The sequence below is a fragment of the Schistocerca americana genome, chromosome 2 (assembly GCF_021461395.2).
Source record: "Schistocerca americana isolate TAMUIC-IGC-003095 chromosome 2, iqSchAmer2.1, whole genome shotgun sequence".
NCBI lineage: Eukaryota > Metazoa > Arthropoda > Insecta > Orthoptera > Acrididae > Schistocerca > Schistocerca americana.
In genome coordinates, this window is record NC_060120.1 from 1,116,488,364 (window position 1) to 1,116,510,063 (window position 21,700).

General features: G+C 43.0%; 1 protein-coding gene across 1 annotated transcript in view; it reads left to right on the forward strand.

Annotated features, from left to right (window-relative positions):
* LOC124594716 (glypican-5-like) overlaps positions 1-21,700 on the forward strand; it is a 378,800-nt gene that overhangs the window by 88,806 nt on the left and 268,294 nt on the right. The window contains exon 2 of the mRNA XM_047133084.1: positions 12,535-12,693. Within this exon, the coding sequence (XP_046989040.1) occupies positions 12,535-12,693 (159 nt within the window). The remainder of the gene's footprint in view (positions 1-12,534; positions 12,694-21,700) is intronic.

Here is a 21,700-nt window from a genome sequence, read left to right on the forward strand (position 1 = left end):
TTCAGTTGAAAAAATGCTGAATTTCTTGTGGGACATCGTGGGATGTTCTCGTTTCAGCCCCTATAGTTTTATGACGTTCCGACTGGTGGTGGCTCAGTACGTAGCATTCCAAATGCCTCCTGTAACGGGGGTGCGTTCCAAGCAGAGAGCTGTCACAGAGTTTCTTTTGGCGGAAAACGAGACAATCTTAGGTAGTTATAGGGGCTTGCAGAATGTCTGCGGAGACCTGGCAGTAAACAAAAGCAGAGCGAGTCGTTGGGCGAGGTCGCGCAAACCTGTCCGAGCTGCCTCGTGCCGTCCGACCGCACACAGTTGTGACTCCTGCAATGTGATCGCCGCCACAAGAACGTTAAACTTCTCCTTCTCCACGACAGCGCAAGGCGTCGCACAACACTGCGCACTCGAGAGGGGCTGGCAGAGAACTTGTACTTAACCTCCAGCAATGTCTCAGTTTAATCGCGGAGTCCGAGTCCGTCCCGATAGCTGAGTGGTCCCTAAGGGCCCGGGTTCGATTCTCGGCTGGGTCGGAGATTTTCTCTGCTCAGGGACTGGGTGTTGTGTTGTCCCAATCATCATCATTTCATCCCCATAAAAATGCCGGCACGGTAGCTCAGCGTGTTCGGTCAGAGGGTTTAGCTACCCTCTGTAATAAAAAAACTGAGTAAACGGGTCAACGAACAAGCTGAACGAGTGTCTTCGGACGTCCGCCACAAACAAATTAGCGACCTATACAGAACAAAATGGGAATTTAAAAAAAAAAAAAAGTGGTCAGCGTGATGGATTGCCGTCCTGCGGGCCCGGGTTCGATTCCCGGCTGGGTGGGAGATTTTCTCTGTGCAGGGACTGGGCGTTGTGTTGTCTTCATCATCATTTCATCCCCATCTGGCGCGCAGGTCGCCCAATGTGGCGTCGAATGTAACAACACCTGCACCAAGGCGGCCGGACCTGTCCCGCAAGGGGCCTCCCGGTCAATGACGCCAAACGCTCATTTCCGTTTTTCCATCGTGAAGTCCGTAGAGGACGGTGAGAGAGGCGTACGATATGACTGGCCGTGCTTCTCCATCCAAGTTTTGCGAAGGTTAAGACAATCCGTCGTTGGACTGTCTTACTGAGTCGTCGTGTGTGGTTCTTTCTACCTGTTTTGCCGAGAAGCTCTAGAAGTTTGTGCCCCCTGCAGGAACAGAATCAGTGCCGTCGGGTTCTCTACAAAGTGCAACTTCACTTCCTGAGATGCTAAGTGATGAAGCGGGAAGCTGTACTATTCGGAATAACGTTCAAAATGGATTCCATAATGTGTATTTATTTACTAAACACTACAAACTGGAAATTTTAACACAATGAATAATGGATGATTAACGGGAAACTAACAACTTCCTGTGAGCACAGTCTTAGGACGAAACTAGACTGGAAGGGTCCTATCGGCGACTCGCGACTATGGCGCGCAGCCTCTACCCGCACTTACACTCGTGATTTTTCGTAGCCGTTCGTACGTTTTCTATAGTTTGAAAATTATTCGTATATTTATTAACATCATCGATTGCTAAGGTTTTAATATTGTTGTAAGAAAGTTCTTATGACCTACCTAATATCTATACAGGAAAAAGTTACTTTTATTAGCAAATATATATATTAAACAAGATTACTTGCTTCCTGCCGCTGCTGATGCAACTGGCGTTCTCATGTCCAGCCGCAGCGCCTCACACAGACGTCCACTGGCTACGCCATGTGCTCCACCGGCTCCTTCAAGTAGCCTGGGAACTGAAATCTTACTCCCGATTGTGCGCATTCTGCAGTACCGATTTCCCGACTGAATGCTACAAGGTATCTGCAGACGCGATACGAAATTATAAAACTGGAAAATACGGAAATGAAATTTTCCTAGTACCTTACAAGCTAACAAAAGGTTTTCCTCATGCATCCTACAGCCCGGATCTCGCACCTTCCGAGTGCCATGTGTTTGGCCAAATGAAGGATGCACTCCGCGGAAAGCAGTAATGAATGACTGGGTGGTTACTGATGGAGCAACGTCGACCAGTAGGTTGGTACCAAGCAGGCATACAGACGCTCCCAGTAAGGCGGCGTAAGGCCATCATATCGAACGGAAATTATGATGAGGAATAGGATTTTGTAGTCCAAAGAGTGCGGAATACAATGGTGTATTGGAACCCTAAATGAAATGAGAAAATATAAAAATGCAGCAAATGAAGCAGGCAAAAAGGAATACAAACGTCTCAAAAATGAGATCGACAGGAAGTGCAAAATGCTTAAGCAGGCATGGCTAGAGGACAAATGTAAGGATGTAGAGGCTTATCTCACTAGGGATAAGATAGATACTGCCTACAGGAAAATTAAAGAGACCTTTGGAGAAAGGAGAGCAACTTGTACGAATATCAAGAGCTCAGATGGAAACCCAGTTCTAAGCAAAGAAGGGAAAGCAGAACGGTGGAAAGAGTATATAGAAGGTCTATACAAGGGCGATGTACTTGAGGACAATATTATGGAAATGGAAGAGGATGTAGATGAAGATGAAATGGGAGATACGATACTGCGTGAAGAGTTTGACAGCGCACTGAAAGACCTGAGTCGAACCAAGGGCCCGGGAGTAGACAACATTCCATTGGAACTACTGACGGCCTTGGGAGAGCAAGTCCTGACAAAACTCTACCATCTTGTGAGCAAGATGTATGAGGCAGGCGAAATACCCTCAGACTTCAAAAAGAATATAATAATTCCAATCCCAAAAAAAGCAGGTGTTGACATATGTGAAAATTACCGAACTATCAATTTAAAAAGTCACAGCTGCAAAATACTAACACGAATTCTTTACAGACGAATGGAAAAACTGGTAGAAGCCGACCTCGGGGATGATCAGTTTGAATTCCGCAGAAATGTTGGAACACGTGAGGCAATACTAACCTTACGAATTATCTTAGAAGAAAGATTAAGAAAAGGCAAACCTACGTTTCTAGCATTTGTAGACTTAGAGAAAGCTTTTGACAATGTTGATTCCAATTCTGTCTTTACAGTTTTAAGGTGGCAGAGGTAAAATACAGAGAGCGAAAGGCTATTTACAATTTTGACAGAAACCAGATGGCAGTTATAAGAGTCGAGGCGCATGAAAGGGAAGCAGTGGTTGGGAAAGGAGTGAGACAGGGTTGTAGCCTATCCCCGATGTTATTCAATCTGTATATTGAGCAAGCAGTAAAGGAAACAAAAGAAAAATTCGGAGTAGGTACTAAAATCCATGGAGAAGAAATAAAAACTTTGAGGTTCGCCGAAGACATTGTAATTCTGTCAGACACAGCAAAGGACTTGGAAGAGCAGTTGAACGGAATGGACAGTGGCTTGAAAGGAGGCTATAAGATGAACATCAACAAAAGCCAAACGAGGATAATGGAATGTAGTCGAATTAAGTCGGGTGATGCTGAGGAAATAGATTAGGAGATGAGACACTTAAAGTAGTAAAGGAGTTTTGCTATTTGGGGAGCAAAATAACTGATGATGGTCGAAGTAGAGAGGATATAAAATGTAAACTGGCAATGGCAAGGAAATCGTTTCTGAAGAAGAGAAATTTGTTAACATCGAGTATATATTTAGGTGTAAGGAAGTCGTTTCTGAAAGTATTTATATGGAGTGTAGCCATGTATGGATGTGAAACATGGACGATAATAGGTTGGACAAGAAGAGAATAGAAGATTTCGAAATGTAGTGCTACAGAAGAATGCTGAAGATTAGAAGGGTAGATCACATAACTAATGAGGAGGTATTGAATAGAATTGGGGAGAAGAGGAGTTTGTGGCACAACTTGACAAGAAGAAGGGACCGGTTGGTAGGACATATCCTGAGGCATGAAGGGGTCACAAATTTAGCATTGGAGGGCAGCGTGGAGGGTATAAATCGTAGAGGGAGACCAAGAGATGAATACATTAAGCAGATTCAGAAGGATGTAGGTTGCAGTAAGTACAGGGAGATGGAAAAGATTGCACACATTAGAGTATGGTTCAAATGGCTCTGGTCATCAGTCCCCTGGAACTTAGAACTACTTAAACCTAATCAACCTAAGGACATCACACACATCCATGCTCGAGGCAGGATTCGAACCTGCGACCGTAACGGTCACGCGGTTCCGGACTTACGCGCCTAGAACCGCACGGCCACTCCGTTCGGCCCAGGATAGAGTTGCACGGAGAGCTGCATCAAACCAGTCTCAGGAGTGAAGACCACAACAACAACAACAAATAAAACCAAACTGCTTACAGCAAAAAATGTGTTGCATTACTTATTGAGCGCCCCTCGTACTTCGACGACGTACTTAACTCTCCATTCGTTACTATTTTCTCGCAAGACTTGGCTACTACACCGTGCAGTACTGCGCAGCCACATCACGTACCTTGTATCAGAGATAGGACATGTTGGCAAGAAGCCACATACGCGAGGCGATATTATGACGATATCTGCAGAACCCGGGAGTATCACCAGCATGGCGACCATTGTTGAAGTTTCTATTGTTGTGGGAGTAGAGAGGGGCTTCGCTGGTTGTGATGCGCTTAACGACAACACCACATCCACGATTCTGTGTAGAGCGTCATAACAGATGTATTGGCATGTGGAGGTCCGAACGTTACGAGTTTGCGACTATCGCTCTCATTTTTGCCGCAACTCACATACAGTCTAAGATCCGCAGAGAATTCCATGGTTGTCAATGTTTATGTGATGGTCGAGAGGCGTTAGAAGGAATTCGTAGATCATTGCATTGTATCTAATTGTAAAGACAATACGCAGAGCGCCTCCTTTAACAGGTAAAGTGTACAGTAAATTATAATACGCAGTACACTAAAGTAGTACTGTATTTGTTGTTAAACTGAAATTGTTGGGTGAAAATTGAGGATAATTGGATGTCGAACACATTTGTGCTGAAGATGGCAATATTTCTTGCTGAACTCAGTGGCAGTTCGTAACCACAGATTCGCAACCATGTCAGTTTTCACTATCAATTATTATCAAACACCCTGTGAATGGACACACGGAGCAGATGTCTCTCATACAGCTCGGGTCCTTAATAGAGTCAATTAGGCGTTCGTCTGCAGCCGTTTCTTAAAAAACGGACGAATTTCTGTACAAACAACTTTCGGAATCGGCAGTGCCTAGGTGAAGTTATATTGCTGTTAGGTAATCGAGCGCGCTATTACGAGCAGTTTCGCGTATTGGTACATAGGAGTTTGTCCATTGTGGCAACGAACGTGAGGTCAGCGTTTGCTTCAGCACGCACCGGGACGGCGGCTAAGGTGGTGCTGCTGCCTGCAGTCTAGCCAGTAAAGCTATGTCACACGGCTGTGTCACCTGACGGCTAGCGTGACGCCTTTCTATTACAGCAGGAAGACACTGTGGACTGCTACAACGTGAGCTTCGACCCAGATGCGCATGCTTTTGAGTGATAGCTCCTGTGCTGTTTTTCTTATAGGATTCCTTGAACGCCACCTGCGCTGTCCAGCCAGATCCGTCGCCGTTTGACGTCACAGTCTGAAATCGCGGCTACGATGCAAACACGCTTGTACATAGTTATACATCACTACTCTGCAATTCACAGTTAAGTGCTTGGCAGAGAGTTCATCGAACCACTTTGGTACTATTTATCTGCCATTCCACTGTCGAATAGCACGCGGAAAAAACGAATACTTAAATCTTTCCATGTGAGCTCTTATTTTTCTTATTTTCTTACGATTTTCATCTCTACCTGTGTAGGTGGCAGGCAACAACATATTTTCGCATTCAGACGACAATGATGGTGGTTAAAATTTCGTAAAAATATCTCGCCGCAACGAAAAACTCCTTTGTTTAAATGGTACCCACTACAACTCACGCATCGTATCCAAAACATTCACTCCCGTATTTCGCGACAGTACAAAATGAACTGCCCTTCTGAACTTTTTCAATGTCCTACATCACTCCTATCTTATAGCAGTACTCTAGCAAAGGACAGACAAGCGTAGTGTAGGCAGTCTCTTCAGTGGATTTGTTACATCTTCTAAATGTTATACCCAAAAAATGCAGTCTTTGGTTCGCCTTCCCCCCAACGTTATCTATGTGATCGTTCCAGTTCAAGTTGTTCGTAAATGTTACCGCAGATATTTGGTTGAATTTACAGTCCTTAGATTTGTGTGATTTACCGTGTAACCGAAGTGTAACGGATCTCTTTTAATACTAATGTGGAGGATCTAGCATAAGTTGCCGTTCTAAACATCATACAGATATCTAGTCTTATGTATTTTGCAATTGCTTTTGATGTTCTGATGACTTTACAAAACGGTAAATGACTGCATCCTTTACAAATAATCTAAGGGTTGCTCATGTTATCCCGATCGTTTATAGAGATAAGAACAGCAGCGCCCTATGGCACTTGCCTGGGGAACGCCAGATGTCGCTTCTGTTTCGCTCGATGACTGCCTGTCACTTACTAACAACTCTGACTTTTCCGATCACAACTCCATTCGCACAACTGCAACGACACTCCATAAGCGCGCAATCTGACTAGAAGCCGCTTGTGACGAACTGAGTCGAAGGTCTTCAGGAAATCTATAAATAAATGGAATCATTTTGAGATTCTCTGTCGATGTCACTCATTACTTCAAGAGAATAAAGTCATTAGCGTTCAAAAGAACGGTATTTTCTGAAACCATGCTCACTGTATATTAATGTATCGAATTCTTTGAGGTTTTTTCATAACGTTCGGACACACTACATATTCTAAAATCTTACTGCAAATTAATGTCAACGACAGAGGCCTATGATTTACCGGATAACTTGTATTTCCTTCCTTGTACATTGGTGTGACCTGTACAGCTTTGCACTCTTTAAATACAGATCTTTTTGTTATATTGCTAGAGAAGGCCGAAATGCACGCTATAAGCTCACGCAGGATGGCGTGAGGTCTGAAACAGGATACGGAATGAATGCTATAAAGAAAAGTACGTAGCTGCTGGAATAAAACTTTGATTCATCATTTGTATACATCGTTCTTGATGAGACATGCTTCATACGATAACTATCAATTGCTATGCCGCCTTGCTAGGTCGTAGCCATTGACTTAGCTGAAGGCAGGCTATGCAAATAAACGAGGCTTCGTCAGTGTTGCATCGCTAGCTAAGTCGTCCGTACAACTGGGGCGAGTGCTAGTAAGTCTCTCGAGACCTGCCGTGTGGTGGCGCTCGGTTTGCGATCACTGACAGTGGCGACACGCGGGTCCGACATGTACTAATGGACCGCGGCCGATTTAAAGCTACCACCTAGCAAGTGTGGTGTCTGGCGGTGACACCACACTTTTGTCCAGCGAGCTGTTGCAATATTGCTGCTAAATATTGAGCTATTGCATCAGCTTACTCCGAAAGGAACCTAACTTGTACATCGTCTGGACCGGAATACTTGCCTTTATTTAGTGTACTGATTTGCTCTGCTACACCGAGGGTATCTATTTCTAAGTTACACTGGCAGCATTTCTTCATTCGAATTCTGGTATATAACTTCACATTGCCATAAATACAGCAAAGAAAGTATGATTGCTTTATTTAATGCACACAAGGGATAATCGTGCCTATATGGCGTGAAAATTCTCGTTATTATAACAAAAATAAGTGTGCCTAATCTCTAAGAAGAGTTTTGAGTGCTGCGTATATCGTAACGCGAGGGAAAACCATATGAACCAACCCTTTTAATTCAGATGCATTCATTCATCTGAACCAAATATAAAAATTCTTCCATCCTATTAAAATGAAATACAACATTTCAAAAGGAAAAAATTACTGTCTTTCTAAGGCTAATCTCAACTGTCCACCAACACTAGAAAGCATATTCTTATATCATTTCTTCTTTTTACCACCACTATTTTGCTCATTTTTCATTATTGATTATCCTCCGTATGTGTATGTGACACCAAAATTTCTCCATCGTCCTCTCTTCTCCTGTATTTCAAGGTTTAAGCAGTTGTACTTGTTCCTCGTGACTGCTAAACAAGTCAGATATGGTAGTCCCTCTATACTCATTCTTTAAGGGTGATGTTCCCATAATGTTTTTTTTCCCTTCAGTCCTTTGATTAACATTATAAGTATGTATTTGATACCTAATGTCCTCATTTCTTATAAGGTCTTCCCCGGTAACGTAGCTACATTTCCTGAGAAATCTCATTGCAGCTTCTTGTAGTTAACTTTTATCACTTTTTTGGGGATCTATGACACACACACATATAGCAATACATGTGTGGCCATTGTTTGATAAAATTTTAATTTTATTTCCTTCCGTAATTTGTTTTGCAATGTTTTGTTCATCATTCTGTGTACTGACTGATATCTATTAATCTTATTTTCTGTATCGTTGTCCACATCGTAGCTCATATGCATCCTACATGAAAACAGCCGTAGACCTTTTCAAGTGGGGTATTATCTAATACTATTTTTGAGCGGCTGGGTTATTTCACACGATGAGGCACGATTTTAGTTTTCTTTACTGATATACGAAGATCGCATTCCCTTTTCCCTAATTCACGTCTTTTGTACACTACTGTTTGCAGTTGATTTTTACCTGCTTCCGAAATTGATACATTACCTATATACATAAGGAATTTCTATTAATCTGTATACCCATATTTACTTCTTCTATCCAATTCTTAAACAAATCTTTTACACTGAAAAGCCAAAGAAACTGGTACACCTGCCTAATATCGTGTAGGGCCTATTGCGAGCACGCAGAAGTGCCACAACACGACGTGGCATGGACTCGACTAATGTCTGAAGCAGTGCTGGAAGGAATTGACACCATGAATTCTGCAGGGCTGTCCATAAAGCCGCAAGGATACGAACGGGTGGAGATCCCTTCTGAACAGGACGTTGTAAGGCATCCCAGAGATGCTCAATAATGTTCGTGACTGGGGAATTTGGTGGCCAGTGGAAGTGTTTAAACAGAAGAGTGTTCCTGGAGCCACTCTGTAGCAGTTCTGGACGTGTGGGATGTCGCATTGTCCTACTGGATTTGCCCAAGTCCGTCGGAATGCACAATGAAAATGAATGGATGTAGGTGATCGGACAGGATACTTACGTTCATGTCACCTATCAGAGTCGTATCTAGACGTTCCAGGGATTCCATATCAGTTCAACTGCACCCGTCCCTCGCAATTACAGAGCTTCCACCAGCTTGAACAGTCCCCTGCTGACATGCAGGGTCCATGGATTCATGAGCCTGTCTCCATACCCGTACACGTCCATCCGCTCAATACAATTTGAAAAGAGACTCTTCCGACCAGTCAGCGTGTTTCCAGTCATCAACAGTCCAATGTCGGTGTTGACGGGCCCAGGCGAGGCTTAAAGCTTTGTGTCGTGCAGTCAACAAGGGTACACGAGTGGGCCTTCTGCTACGAAAGGCCATATCGATGCTGTTTCGTTGAAGGGTTCGCGCCCTGAGACTTTTTGATGGCCCAGCACTGAAATCTGCGGCGATTTGTTGCAGGCTTACACTTCTGTCGCGTTGAACGATTCTCTTCAGTTGTCGTTGGTCCCTTTCTTGCTGGATCTATTTCCGGCCTCAGCGAAGTCGAAGATTTGATGTTTTACCGAATTCCTGATATTCGCGGTACACTCGTGAAATGGTCTTACGGGCAAGTCTTCATTTCATCGCCACCTCGGAGATGCTGTGTCCCATCACTCGTGCGCCGACTGTAACACACGTTCAGACTCACGTAAATCTTGATACCGTGCCATTGTAGCAGTAGTAGCAGATCTAACAACCGCGCCAGGCACTTCTTGTCTTATGTAAGCGTTGTCGACCGTACCGCCGTGTACTACCTATTTACACATTTCTGTATTTGAATACGCATGCCTATACCAGTATCTTTGGCGCTTCAGTGTATATACACATTGTATAAGATTGGTGACAGGCTCCAGTCTTATTTGAGTCCTTTATTGGCATTAATTTCTTCAGTTCTATTATTGGTAATTTTCAGTATCTTTGTATTCTTGTATAAGATAGGTAATAGCGCTAATTTCTGTTAAATATTTCTGTTAAATATCGGCAACTACAATAGACATTTTCCAGCCTATCACTTGCCGCGTCTCTAAACCTTGTAACTGCTTCGAATGCTAGTGTAACGTCTGGCGTTATCCCGGCCTCGTCGCAGGCAGAATAACTCGAGTTACTGCATTCGTGGCGACAGCAGAGGTGCTCACCCTCCCCCCTCCCTCCCCCCCCCAATTTTATAATTAAACTAGTAACTTGTGTCTTTTAATGAATAGATTAAATCCTTACGTTTCTGAATCCTACTACAATTTTTAGTTTATCAAAACTGTTACACATAATCTCAAGCATATATTTCATTCAATCCACCCTTCTCCTTTTCTCTACCTTCTTTTCTTCCTTCCTTTCTTCCTTTCCTAAGTTTATTTTTATGTTACAGTTTTTGTATTAATAATCAATAACATACCTGTGTATTGCCATTAAATGTCCTGTTGCATCAGGTATAGCAATGTTGTAAAATGTAAGGATTCTTGTTCATGTAAGAGGCGGGTAAGAAACGGTTAGAGGGTCCGAATATGAGTTGTGTAAATAACAATAAATCATTTTTCCTCTTTCGGCATTTGCCGTTTGTTGGTTCTATAAAATGTAGATACACGTTTATAATTGGCAATATTTTAATTTTCTTGTATTCTGCAACAACACAAATTACCTGGACCTAAAAAGCTCCCCGTTCTTCAGACAGTCACATGCTCGAATGTTATAATTCTTTTCCTTCTTCTGTTTTGGCAGTTGTTGACGTTGCAGCTACAAGAAAAAAATTCCTGATTGAGTGTTGTAGGAGGTTATCATTGTCGACTTTCATATTTACCTATTAATTTCTTATTCTGGAAATATTCACTGAATTATATCCTGTAGAGCTAATATGTAGTATGTCTAGATCGTTTGGTGCAACTCCGAAAAACTAGGAATTTAGAAAGAGAAGTACGCTTGTGAGACAAAGAGCATCGCAATGCAAAGAGAAATAAAATCCAGCACAAGGTGATAAAGTTTTGAGGAATGGTTCACATGGGACAATACCTGCGCATACAGAGACATAGAGCAACAAAATACGGCACGCAGTTACCATTTCCTAACAAACAGAATTCTAGGCGACGATGAAATAGAGTTGTCGTGGTCTGCTTTATATTCCGGCCAAAATCACTCTCAGCCCAGATAACGCCTCTAAATGGTTCAAATGGCCCTGAGCACTATGGGACTTAACATCTAAGGTCATCAGTCCCTTGGAACTTAGAACTACTTAAACCTAACTAACCTAAGGACATCACACACACCGATGCCCGAGGCAGGATTCGAACCTGCGACCGTGGCAGACGCGCGGTTCCAGAGATAACACCTCTGCGCCTAACATGGGGATTATCTTGGTTGCAGAGTGTTGAACTTCTTTCCAGCGCTGAACATAATTGATAGATAAGACTACAAACAACCACACATAACTGTATGCCTAAGTTTTTGGACGACATAATATTACTCAGGAATGTTGCCGCTTTCTGTGTCTTAGGTCAAGATGAACACGCTGTGTACGATAGTGTTATCATGAGATAACCGAGGAGACGCCAGCACCAGCCACAGGAGACCAAAAATTCGGAAGATGGCTTTGACATGAGCCGTAACCACTAAATAAACAAATGACACTGCGATCTCGTCTGTTCATCCCAACCTAAATATAGCATCAGGTCGCTGCTCTCCATAGACAATGTTTTCTAAATTTATGACTTTGTGTCTTTTTCTGCATTTCTTCTCCCTTTTCTCTCAGTACGCTATATTTTTGGTGTCGTTACGAGTAATTCAATTTAGGTGTGAAGTGTTTTACAAGCATAAAAATCGATCTCTTGTTTTAATCTAGAAACCTCATGTGCAATTTTTACCTCGAGTCTTTCTCCCGTGGAATGCGTTACTGATAGCATGCCCACGTTCGAACGAAATTTCTGTACCCCTTAATAAAACATAAAACAATATTTACTGAAAATATTTTAACCGTTTTAATGAAAAGCCTGATCAAGCGTATATTATCTATTTTTAACTATCTATGACTCGCAATAGAGGTTCCTCACTTGATAAATTGAATGTAAGAATATCGCAGATACGTTTAGTGCTCTGTCTCCTCAATATCCTTTGTTCCACGGTGAGCTAGCTCCGCAAGGTATGTTGAACTTCTGTGTAGTTTAGATTTAGAAGATAGGAGGTGAGGTGCTGGCGGAAGTAAAGCTACGCGGGTGGGTCGTGAGTCGTGCTTGAATGGCTCAGTCCATAGAGTATCATTTATCAGTGAAAGGCGAAGATTCCAGGTTCGTGCTGCCTCCCAGCATATAGTTTTTTTTTCCCATGAAGTTTAAAATCGGCGCACATTCCACTGCCAAATGAAAATTCGTTGTGGGAACATAACGACTTTGTAGGTGACAGAGTGTTCATCATATGCTTGTTCTTTCAGCTGCCGCAGGCTGCTTACTAACCGTGTCCTCGGAATACCCGGTGTTGCAGGCCGTGAGCTGACCGTGTGCGTGTCGGAGGCGTCGTGCTGCACGCTGGAGATGGAGTCGGCGCTCCAGCGGCTGGTGCGGAGGGACTTCCAGGCGCTGCTGCACCACAACTCCAGGTCGCTGGAGGGCCTGCTCGTCTCCGCCGCCAACACCATACGAGGTCAGTCTCCCACGTCTTTCTCCTCCCTCCTCCCTCCGTCCCTTCTTCCCTCTCTCACTCCCTCTCTCCCTCTCTCTCTCTGTCTCTCGCTCTTTCTCTCTCCGTTCCTCTTACGACTTAGTGCAGCAAAAACCTCAGAACAGTGGTGACTAAACTCTGACAAACACTAACGTGTTTACTGTCCACGGACGAAAATCCAGAGATAAAATCATCCTGATTTTGAAGTTACATTTCTACATTTGCATGTACATGCATGCTGTGGAGTGCAACGGTGGAGGGTACCTTCAGTAGAAGAGAATTGTTTCACATTAGCGAAGATGCTCGTAGCTCTCAAGCTGTGCACTGTAGATCCCATTTTTACTGTACATTTTGCTCTCGTTTGATCCGTACTTTCATCTCTCAGAAAAAGGAAAGAAAAAAAGTTTGCCGTGGAAGACAGTAACGAAGATGAAGTAATGCTCGTAACTGTTTAGGTATGCATTTTAGACCCCTTGCATACTATACTTTTTTACTTCGAAATATTGTTCCTTTGCATCCCTGAATATTGACCAGTTCTCCTGGGACGCTCTGCATAACAGGAAGAAACAGCAGCAATAACGAGATGATAAAGGATGGAGATGAGACCAGCCTTCAGTGTGATCAGAGGCATATATAGAATAAATAGTGTGCGTCTACAGAAAACTCTAAGAAAGATATTGTGCAAAATACTGAGCCCTAAAGAAGGTGGTGACAGATGGATGGTAGACTTAAGGAATAACTCAACCGGATTACGAGAACAGTATATGGAGAAATCCGACAGAAAGAGACAAGGTTTTCCGTCCAGGTGCTCAGGACGAAAATGGGCTGTATAACTAAAAGATTATGTGTGGGGCAAGAGGAAACACAGGAACCAAGCTGTTTGCTGAACTCTGGAAAGACTAGCTGGAATTGGCGATCAAGATAGAAGGGAAGGAAAAGTTTTTGACGAAAGTCATTTCTTTGAGCAGGCTGATTTACTTTTGGAAATAATCACTTCATTTCATGATTTAAGTATTAGCTAAATTCGCCCATGTAGGCGTTATCAAGCTATCTCTGTTAGTTGCATCGCAGTAAAGTATTCTAAGCATATAGCGTCATTTATTCTTCACACTGTGTGGAGGAACGAACATGTGATGGCGTCCTTGGTAAGAGTTTGGCACAACCATGTTAGTTACTGAGACAAACGATATATACATTTGAGATGTGAAATCTGTACGTAAAAATGGAAAAATTTGACCCATATGAGTTCCACGTTTCAGATGTGATGTATACGCAGGTTGTGCCCGTAGCATGGTTGTGTGAAGTTATCACATGTCACTTCCTGCACACAGAGCTGGCAAGTAACAGAAATAGCTTGACAGTGCCCAAGGTAGCGAAATCAGGTAAGAGCTGAATCATATAATAAAGGGGCTATTTAAAAAATAAAACAGCTTACGCAGAAAACTGATTTACCTCAAGAAACTGACAATAGGTGTGGCACCATACAAACAAAAGACACACACTGACCAATATGCCAAAGATCAACGACAGAGAAGACCACAGGAAAACCGTGGACGTAGTTGAGAACAGGATACCCAGAAGATTTCGACAAAAAAAAAGGGGGGGGGACAGAGGGGATGGGAAAGGATGAAGACGTTCTGGGAGGAATAGAGAAAAAAAGGAAGGAAAATTAGTGTTTAACGTACCGCCGACAGTGAGGTCATTAGAAACGGAGTACAAACTCGGAACAGGTAAAGACGGGGACGGAAGACGGTTGTGCCCTTTCAAAGGAGTCATCGCGGGAGAGTAGAATGAAAGACGATCCGTGAAGGGCCTACCCGCGGTCCTCTGAGGACCATAACGAAGGAAGGGAAGAGTAAGAGCGGTAATGATTCGCAACAGAGCGTAGAGGAGACAGCCCATAAAATGACGAACAGGAATCGCGCTGTGTGTTGGCCCTGGTCCGTTACGAGTTACGCCGCCCGGAGAGGCAGCTCGTTTGCGGGGCGCCCCTGGTTGGCACCTCGCAGATGAAGACGCGTCCTGTCCCCCCACGTAACGGCCCATTTCCAAGGTTTCGATGCGTTTAGCGTAGGTATTGTGAGCTACGGGGCGACGCGAACTCCGTGTGTGGCGTGTGGCGTCCCGAGAGAGATGCCGGCAGGAAGTCCGCCATTCAAAAAGGACGTGCGCTGTTTAATGCGGCGGAGGGCCGTGACAGAATTACTGAGGCGGTCGTCGGCGTCGCGCCAGCGGGGGCGGCGGAGGCGGAGGGCGGCTGCGAGGATAAAAAGGCCGCGGCGATGGAGCTGGAGCTGGAGGCGGAGGCGAGGAGGTCCGGAAACGAGGCTATTTCCAGCCGGGGCGTCAGCGGCCCGCGCCGAGATCCAACCGGCGACGGCGTATTTCGGGGCGCACGGACCTATCTCCGGAGCGACAGGTAGAATTAACAACGGCAGGAAACGCCGACTGAGAGGTGTCTCCCCAGTGCCAAGCGAACGGCACTAGGGTCAACAGACAGCCCTCCGTCCTAATGGAAGTAGCTCTTATGGAGCGAGGCGCCACCAAAAAATATCTCGGCAGTTAACAGCTTCTCCGTACCGCTTATTTCCTTCTTTTGCCTTATTGGTAGGGTTGCCTTTTTTGGCGTCTACCTTTCAGCTATTTCTGCTTCTGTACCGATCTCTTGATCTCTGCATACCTGCTACACAAATGGTCCGAAATATGTTACATGGTTGGTTCTTTTTCTTCATTTACTCTTTATTTCTTGCATTTTAAAGCTCAGAGACCAAGTTTCAAGATGGCCAATTTATACGCTAAAAATACCTTCTTATAGATTATAATATGGCGAGCTGACAAACCCTGCACTGCCCAGCTATTCATTTTGCCAATTCAATTTCAGAAACGGAAACAAAAAATGAACTGCGTTTGTAGTGCAATATCGAAAAAATTCGTTTCCATTTATTCATGAAAACATCTCTGAAATTATGAAACAGTCGTACAAACATCCCGGATAGTTTCTGTACACTGGGCGCAACTGTTGGTAGTGTTGTGAGGCAAAGAATTACATGACCTTATCTACACAGTCGATTTTGTTAAGTGTGACCATTCTATTGCCTTTATGAGCTTTTAATGCTATAGCATCATTTGATAGCATTTTATGTTATTCAGAATGTTCAGTTCTGTCTTGGGCTAGTGTTTGTATACATTCTGTTCGCATACTTTCTCACCTATAATGTTTGTCGCGTTAACTGTAATTTCATTCTGTTTCCTGTATGAGAGATTCGCTACGTATATTGCAACAATCGGTCGTGAATAAAGATTAATTATCATAAGCACCCATTTAGTGCATCTATTCTAATAATCATGTCTTCATCAGACGTATATTATGCTGCTGGCCGTAAGGAAAAAAAATTGTTGAGGATATCATAAAATAAAGGGGAACATTCTGAGTTTTATTCGCTTAAAAGTCAAATTAGTGAAGATAATTGAAGGCATCAAATATAATAAGCGCCGTCGTCGATATGATGTCATTCCTACATTGTCTACATAAAAGTAATAGCAAGACCAGACGTTGTAACTGAAATCAGGACCTTTGCAGCAAGATTGTGAATAAGATAAGAAATCCAGGACAAATTACATCGAAAAGAAACAGTGAATCAAGAACTATATAGTACATCTAAAGTTAAGTTGTTGTTGTTGTGGTCTTCAGTCCTGAGACTGGTTTGATGCAGCTCTCCATGCTACTCTATCCTGTGCAAGCTTTTTCATCTCCCAGTACCTATTGCAACCTACATCCTTCTGAATCTGCTTAGTGTATTCATCTCTTGGTCTCCCTCTACGATTTTTACCCTCCACGCTGCCCTCCAATACTAAATTGGTGATCCCTTGATGCCTCAGAACATGTCCTACCAACCGATCCCTTCTTCTGGTCAAGTTGTGCCACAAACTTCTCTTCTCCCCAATCCTATTCAATACTTCCTCATTAGTTATGTGATCTACCCATCTAATCTTCAGCATTCTTCTGTAGCACCACATTTCGAAAGCTTCTATTCTCTTCTTGTCCAAACTATTTATCGTCCATGTTTCACTTCCATACATGGCTACACTCCATACAAATACTTTCAGAAATGACTTCCTGACACTTAAATCAATACTGGATGTTAACAAATTTCTCTTCTTCAGAAACGCCTTCCTTGCCATTGCCAGCCTACACCTTATATCCTCTCTACTTCGACCATCATCAGTTATTTTGCTCCCCAAATAGCAAAACTCCTTTACTACTTTAAGTGCCTCATTTCCTAATCTAATTCCCTCAGCATCACCCGACTTAATTAGACTACATTCCATTATCCTTGTTTTGCTTTTGTTGATGTTCATCTTATATCCTCCTTTCAAGACACTGTCCATTCCATTCAACTGCTCTTCCAAGTCCTTTGCTGTCTCTGACAGAATTACAATGTCATCGGCGAACCTCAAAGTTTTTATTTCTTCTCCATGAATTTTAATACCTACCCCGAATTTTTCTTTTGTTTCCTTTACTGCTTGCTCAATATACGGATTGAACAACATCGGGGAGAGGCTACAACCCTGTCTTACTCCCTTCCCAACCACTGCTTCCCTTTCATGTCCCTCGACTCTTATAACTGCCATCTGGTTTCTGTACAAATTCTAAATAGCCTTTCGCTCCCTGTATTTTACCCCTGCCACCTTCAGAATTTGAAAGAGAGTATTCCAGTCAACATTGTCAAAAGCTTTCTCTAAGTCTACAAATGCTAGAAACGTAGGTTTGCCTTTCCTTAATCTTTTTTCTAAGATAAGTCGTAAGGTCAGTATTGCCTCACGTGTTCCAGTGTTTCTACGGAATCCAAACTGATCATCCCCGAGGTTGGCTTCTACTAGTTTTTCCATTCGTCTGTAAAGAATTCGTGTTAGTATTTTGCAGCTGTGGCTTATTAAACTGATTGTTCGGTAATTTTCACATCTGTCAACACCTGCTTTCTTTGGGATTGGAATTATTATATTCTTCTTGAAGTCTGAGGGTATTTCGCCTGTTTCATACATCTTGCTCACCAGATGGTAGAGTTTTGTCAGGACTGGCTCTCCCACGGCCGTCAGTAGTTCCAATGGAATATTGTCTACTCCGGGGGCCTTGTTTCGACTCAGGTCTTTCAGTGCTCTGTCAAACTCTTCACGTAGTATCGTATCTCCCATTTCATCTTCATCTACATCCTCTTCCATTTCCATAATATTGTCCTCAAGTACATCGCCCTTGTATAGACCCTCTATATACTCCTTCCACCTTTCTGCTTTCCCTTCTTTGCTTAGAACTGGGTTTCCATCTGAGCTCTTGATATTCATACAAGTCGTTCTCTTATCTCCAAAGGTCTCTTTAATTTTCCTGTAGGCGGTATCTATCTTACCCCTAGTGAGATAGGCCTCTACATCCTTACATTTGTCCTCTAGCCATCCCTGTTTAGCCATTTTGCACTTCCTGTCGATCTCGTTTTTGAGACGTTTGTATTCCTTTTTGCCTGTTTCACTTACCGCATTTTTATATTTTCTCCTTTCATCAATTAAATTCAATATTTCTTCTGTTACCCAAGGATTTCTACTAGCCCTCGTCTTTTTACCTACTTGATCCTCTGCTGCCTTCACTACTTCATCCCTCAAAGCTACCCATTCTTCTTCTACTGTATTTATTTCCCCTATTCCTGTCAATTGCTCCCTTATGCTCTCCCTGAATCTCTGTACAACCTCTGGTTCTTTCAGTTTATCCAGGTCCCATCTCCTTAAATTCCCACCTTTTTGCAGTTTCTTCAGTTTTAATCTACAGGTCATAACCAATAGATTGTGGTCAGAGTCCACATCTGCCCCTGGAAATGTCTTACAATTTAAAACCTGGTTCCTAAATCTCTGTCTTACCATTATATAATCTATCTGATACCTTTTAGTATCTCCAGGGTTCTTCCATGTATACAACCTTCTTTCATGATTCTTAAACCAAGTGTTAGTTATGATTATGTTGTGCTCTGTGCAAAATTCTACCAGGCGGCTTCCTCTTTCATTTCTGTCCCGCAATCCATATTCACCTACTATGTTTCCTTCTCTCCCTTTTCCTACACTCGAATTCCAGTCACCCATGACTATTAAATTTTCGTCTCCCTTCACAATCTGAATAATTTCTTTTATTTCATCATACATTTCTTCAATTTCTTCGTCATCTGCAGAGCTAGTTGGCATATAAACTTGTACTACTGTAGTAGGTGTGGGCTTCGTATCTATCTTGGCCACAATAATGCGTTCACTATGCTGTTTGTAGTAGCTTACCCGCATTCCTATTTTCCTATTCATTATTAAACCTACTCCTGCATTACCCCTATTTGATTTTGTGTTTATAACCCTGTAGTCACCTGACCAGAAGTCTTGTTCCTCCTGCCACCGAACTTCACTAATTCCCACTATATCTAACTTCAACCTATCCATTTCCCTTTTTAAATTTTCTAACCTACCTGCCCGATTAAGGGATCTGACATTCCACGCTCCGATCCGTAGAACGCCAGTTTTCTTTCTCCTGATAACGACATCCTCTTGAGTAGTCCCCGCCCGGAGATCCGAATGGGGGACTATTTTACCTCCGGAATATTTTACCCAAGAGGACGCCATCATCATGTAATCATACAGTAAAGCTGCATGCCCTCGGGAAAAATTACGGTTGTAGTTTCCCCTTGCTTTCAGCCGTTCGCAGTACCAGCACAGCAAGGCCGTTTTGGTTATTGTTACAAGGCCAGATCAGTCAATCATCCAGACTGTTGCCCTTGCAACTACTGAAAAGGCTGCTGCCCCTCTTCAGGAACCACACGTTTGTCTGGCCTCTCAACAGATACCCCTCCGTTGTGGTTGCACCTACGGTACGGCTATCTGTATCGCTGAGGCACGCAAGCCTCCCCACCATCGGCAAGGTCCATGGTTCATGGGGGGGTAAAGTTAAGTAACAATGTAAAATCTTCAACACTTGATTAAATTTCACCTTTTATACATAGATACATTTCGAATAAAAGCAGACATAATCGACGAACCCGTACCAAGAAATTCACAAATCTTCTACACATTCAGCATCGCATACGACAAACTATCCATGAATATGAATATGAATGATTTTCAATTTTACACACGTTTAGAAAATTTCGCAAACATAGAATTTACAGATAACGACACACGTCTCCATACAAAAGGTCTGCCGGCCGGTGTGGCCGTGCGGTTCTAGGAGCTACAGTCTGGAACCAAGCGACCGCTACGGTCGCAGGTTCGAATCCTGCCTCGGGCATGGATGTGTGTGATGTCCTTAGGTTAGTTAGGTTTAATTAGTTCTAAGTTCTTGGCGACTGATGACCTCAGAAGTTAAGCCGCATAGTGCTCAGAGCCATTTGAACCATTCGAAAAAAAGTTCTGAAATACAAAATAGCCCCAACACTGCAGAAAAATTCTGTAAACCACTTGATAGCCACTGCTAAAGTTGCAGTAGATGTAAGGAACCTCTCATACAGAAAACAGAACGAAATTGCATTTAAAGTAAGAAATATTATAGAGAAGGAACTATGAAAACAGAATTCACACAAATACCATCCCAAAACAGGGCAGAAAATTCTGAATAACGTAAACCATAAACTGGGTGGAGCTGCTTCGCGTGCCTGCAATGCGATTTTGTAAACGCCTCTATGGCAACGGCTCTTCGTGGCTGTGTAGATGGCTGTTGTTTTTGCCCACTGGCCTTTGATCTTCGCAGTTAAAAGCTGGCAAAAGCGCTGCCAGGTGTCAGGAATTCCCTTAAGTTGACACGACTGCAGGACTACCTTAGCAGTAAAGAATAAATTTATTCAAACTTCATGCATGACACGGCATTTTTTCGCTCGTCTCAGCGTTTATGACGTCGTATTTCTAGAACTCTGTGTTGAATCACGATATAAATTTGTAGATGCCCTTAACGGCATATGTGGATACTACCCAAAATTTATTGCGAATACAGTTACGCGCGGAAGTAATAAATTTAAACGTCATGCATGATGCAGCAGTTTTTCACGCATCTCGTTGTTTATGACGTCATATCTCCTGAACTGTTATAGGTAGGTTGTTCTTACCTTCACAGCGATTATTGATTGACAGTAATGGATATGCGTAGAATGTTTGGCAGAAATCAGTATGGTGGTTTAGGAGCAGCTGTGGAACATGCACATAAACACATACACACAGCCATTTTTATAATTACGGATGTAGGGCGGGAGTGGTGCAGCTTTGGAGGAATGTACCTTAGTGTCAAATACATAACTATGAAACTATCTTGCACGTACAAGCAGATCGACGTTGAAATACTTCTTCCTACATATATCTTGACGTATTTACACCTATAACCTGCAACCTACTATGAAGTACATCACACATGTTACTTCCAGACAAACTATACAGGGTGGTCCATTGATAGTGACCGGGCCAAATATCTCACGAAATAAGCATCAAACGAAAAAACTACAAAGAACTAAACTCGTCTAGCTTGAAGTGGGAAACCAGATGGCGCTATAGTTGGGCCCCCTAGATGGTGCTGCCTTAGGTCAATCGGATATAAACTGCGGGTTTTATAAATAGGAACCCCCATTTTTATTACATATTCGTGTAGTACGTAAAGAAATATGAATGTTTTAGTTGGACCACTTTTTTCGCTTTATGACGGATGGCGCTGTAATAGTCACAAACGTATAAGTACTTGGTATCACGTAACATTCCGCCAGTGCGAACGGTATTTGCTTCGTGATACATTATCCGTGTTAAAATGGACCATTTACCGATTGCGGAAAAGGTCGATATCGTGTTGATGTATGGCTATTGAGATCAAAATGCCCAACGGGCGTGTGCTATGTATGCTGATCGGTATCCTGGATGACATCATCCAAGTGTCCGGACCGTTCGCCGGATAGTTACGTTATTTAAGGACACAGGAAGTGTTAAGCCACATGTG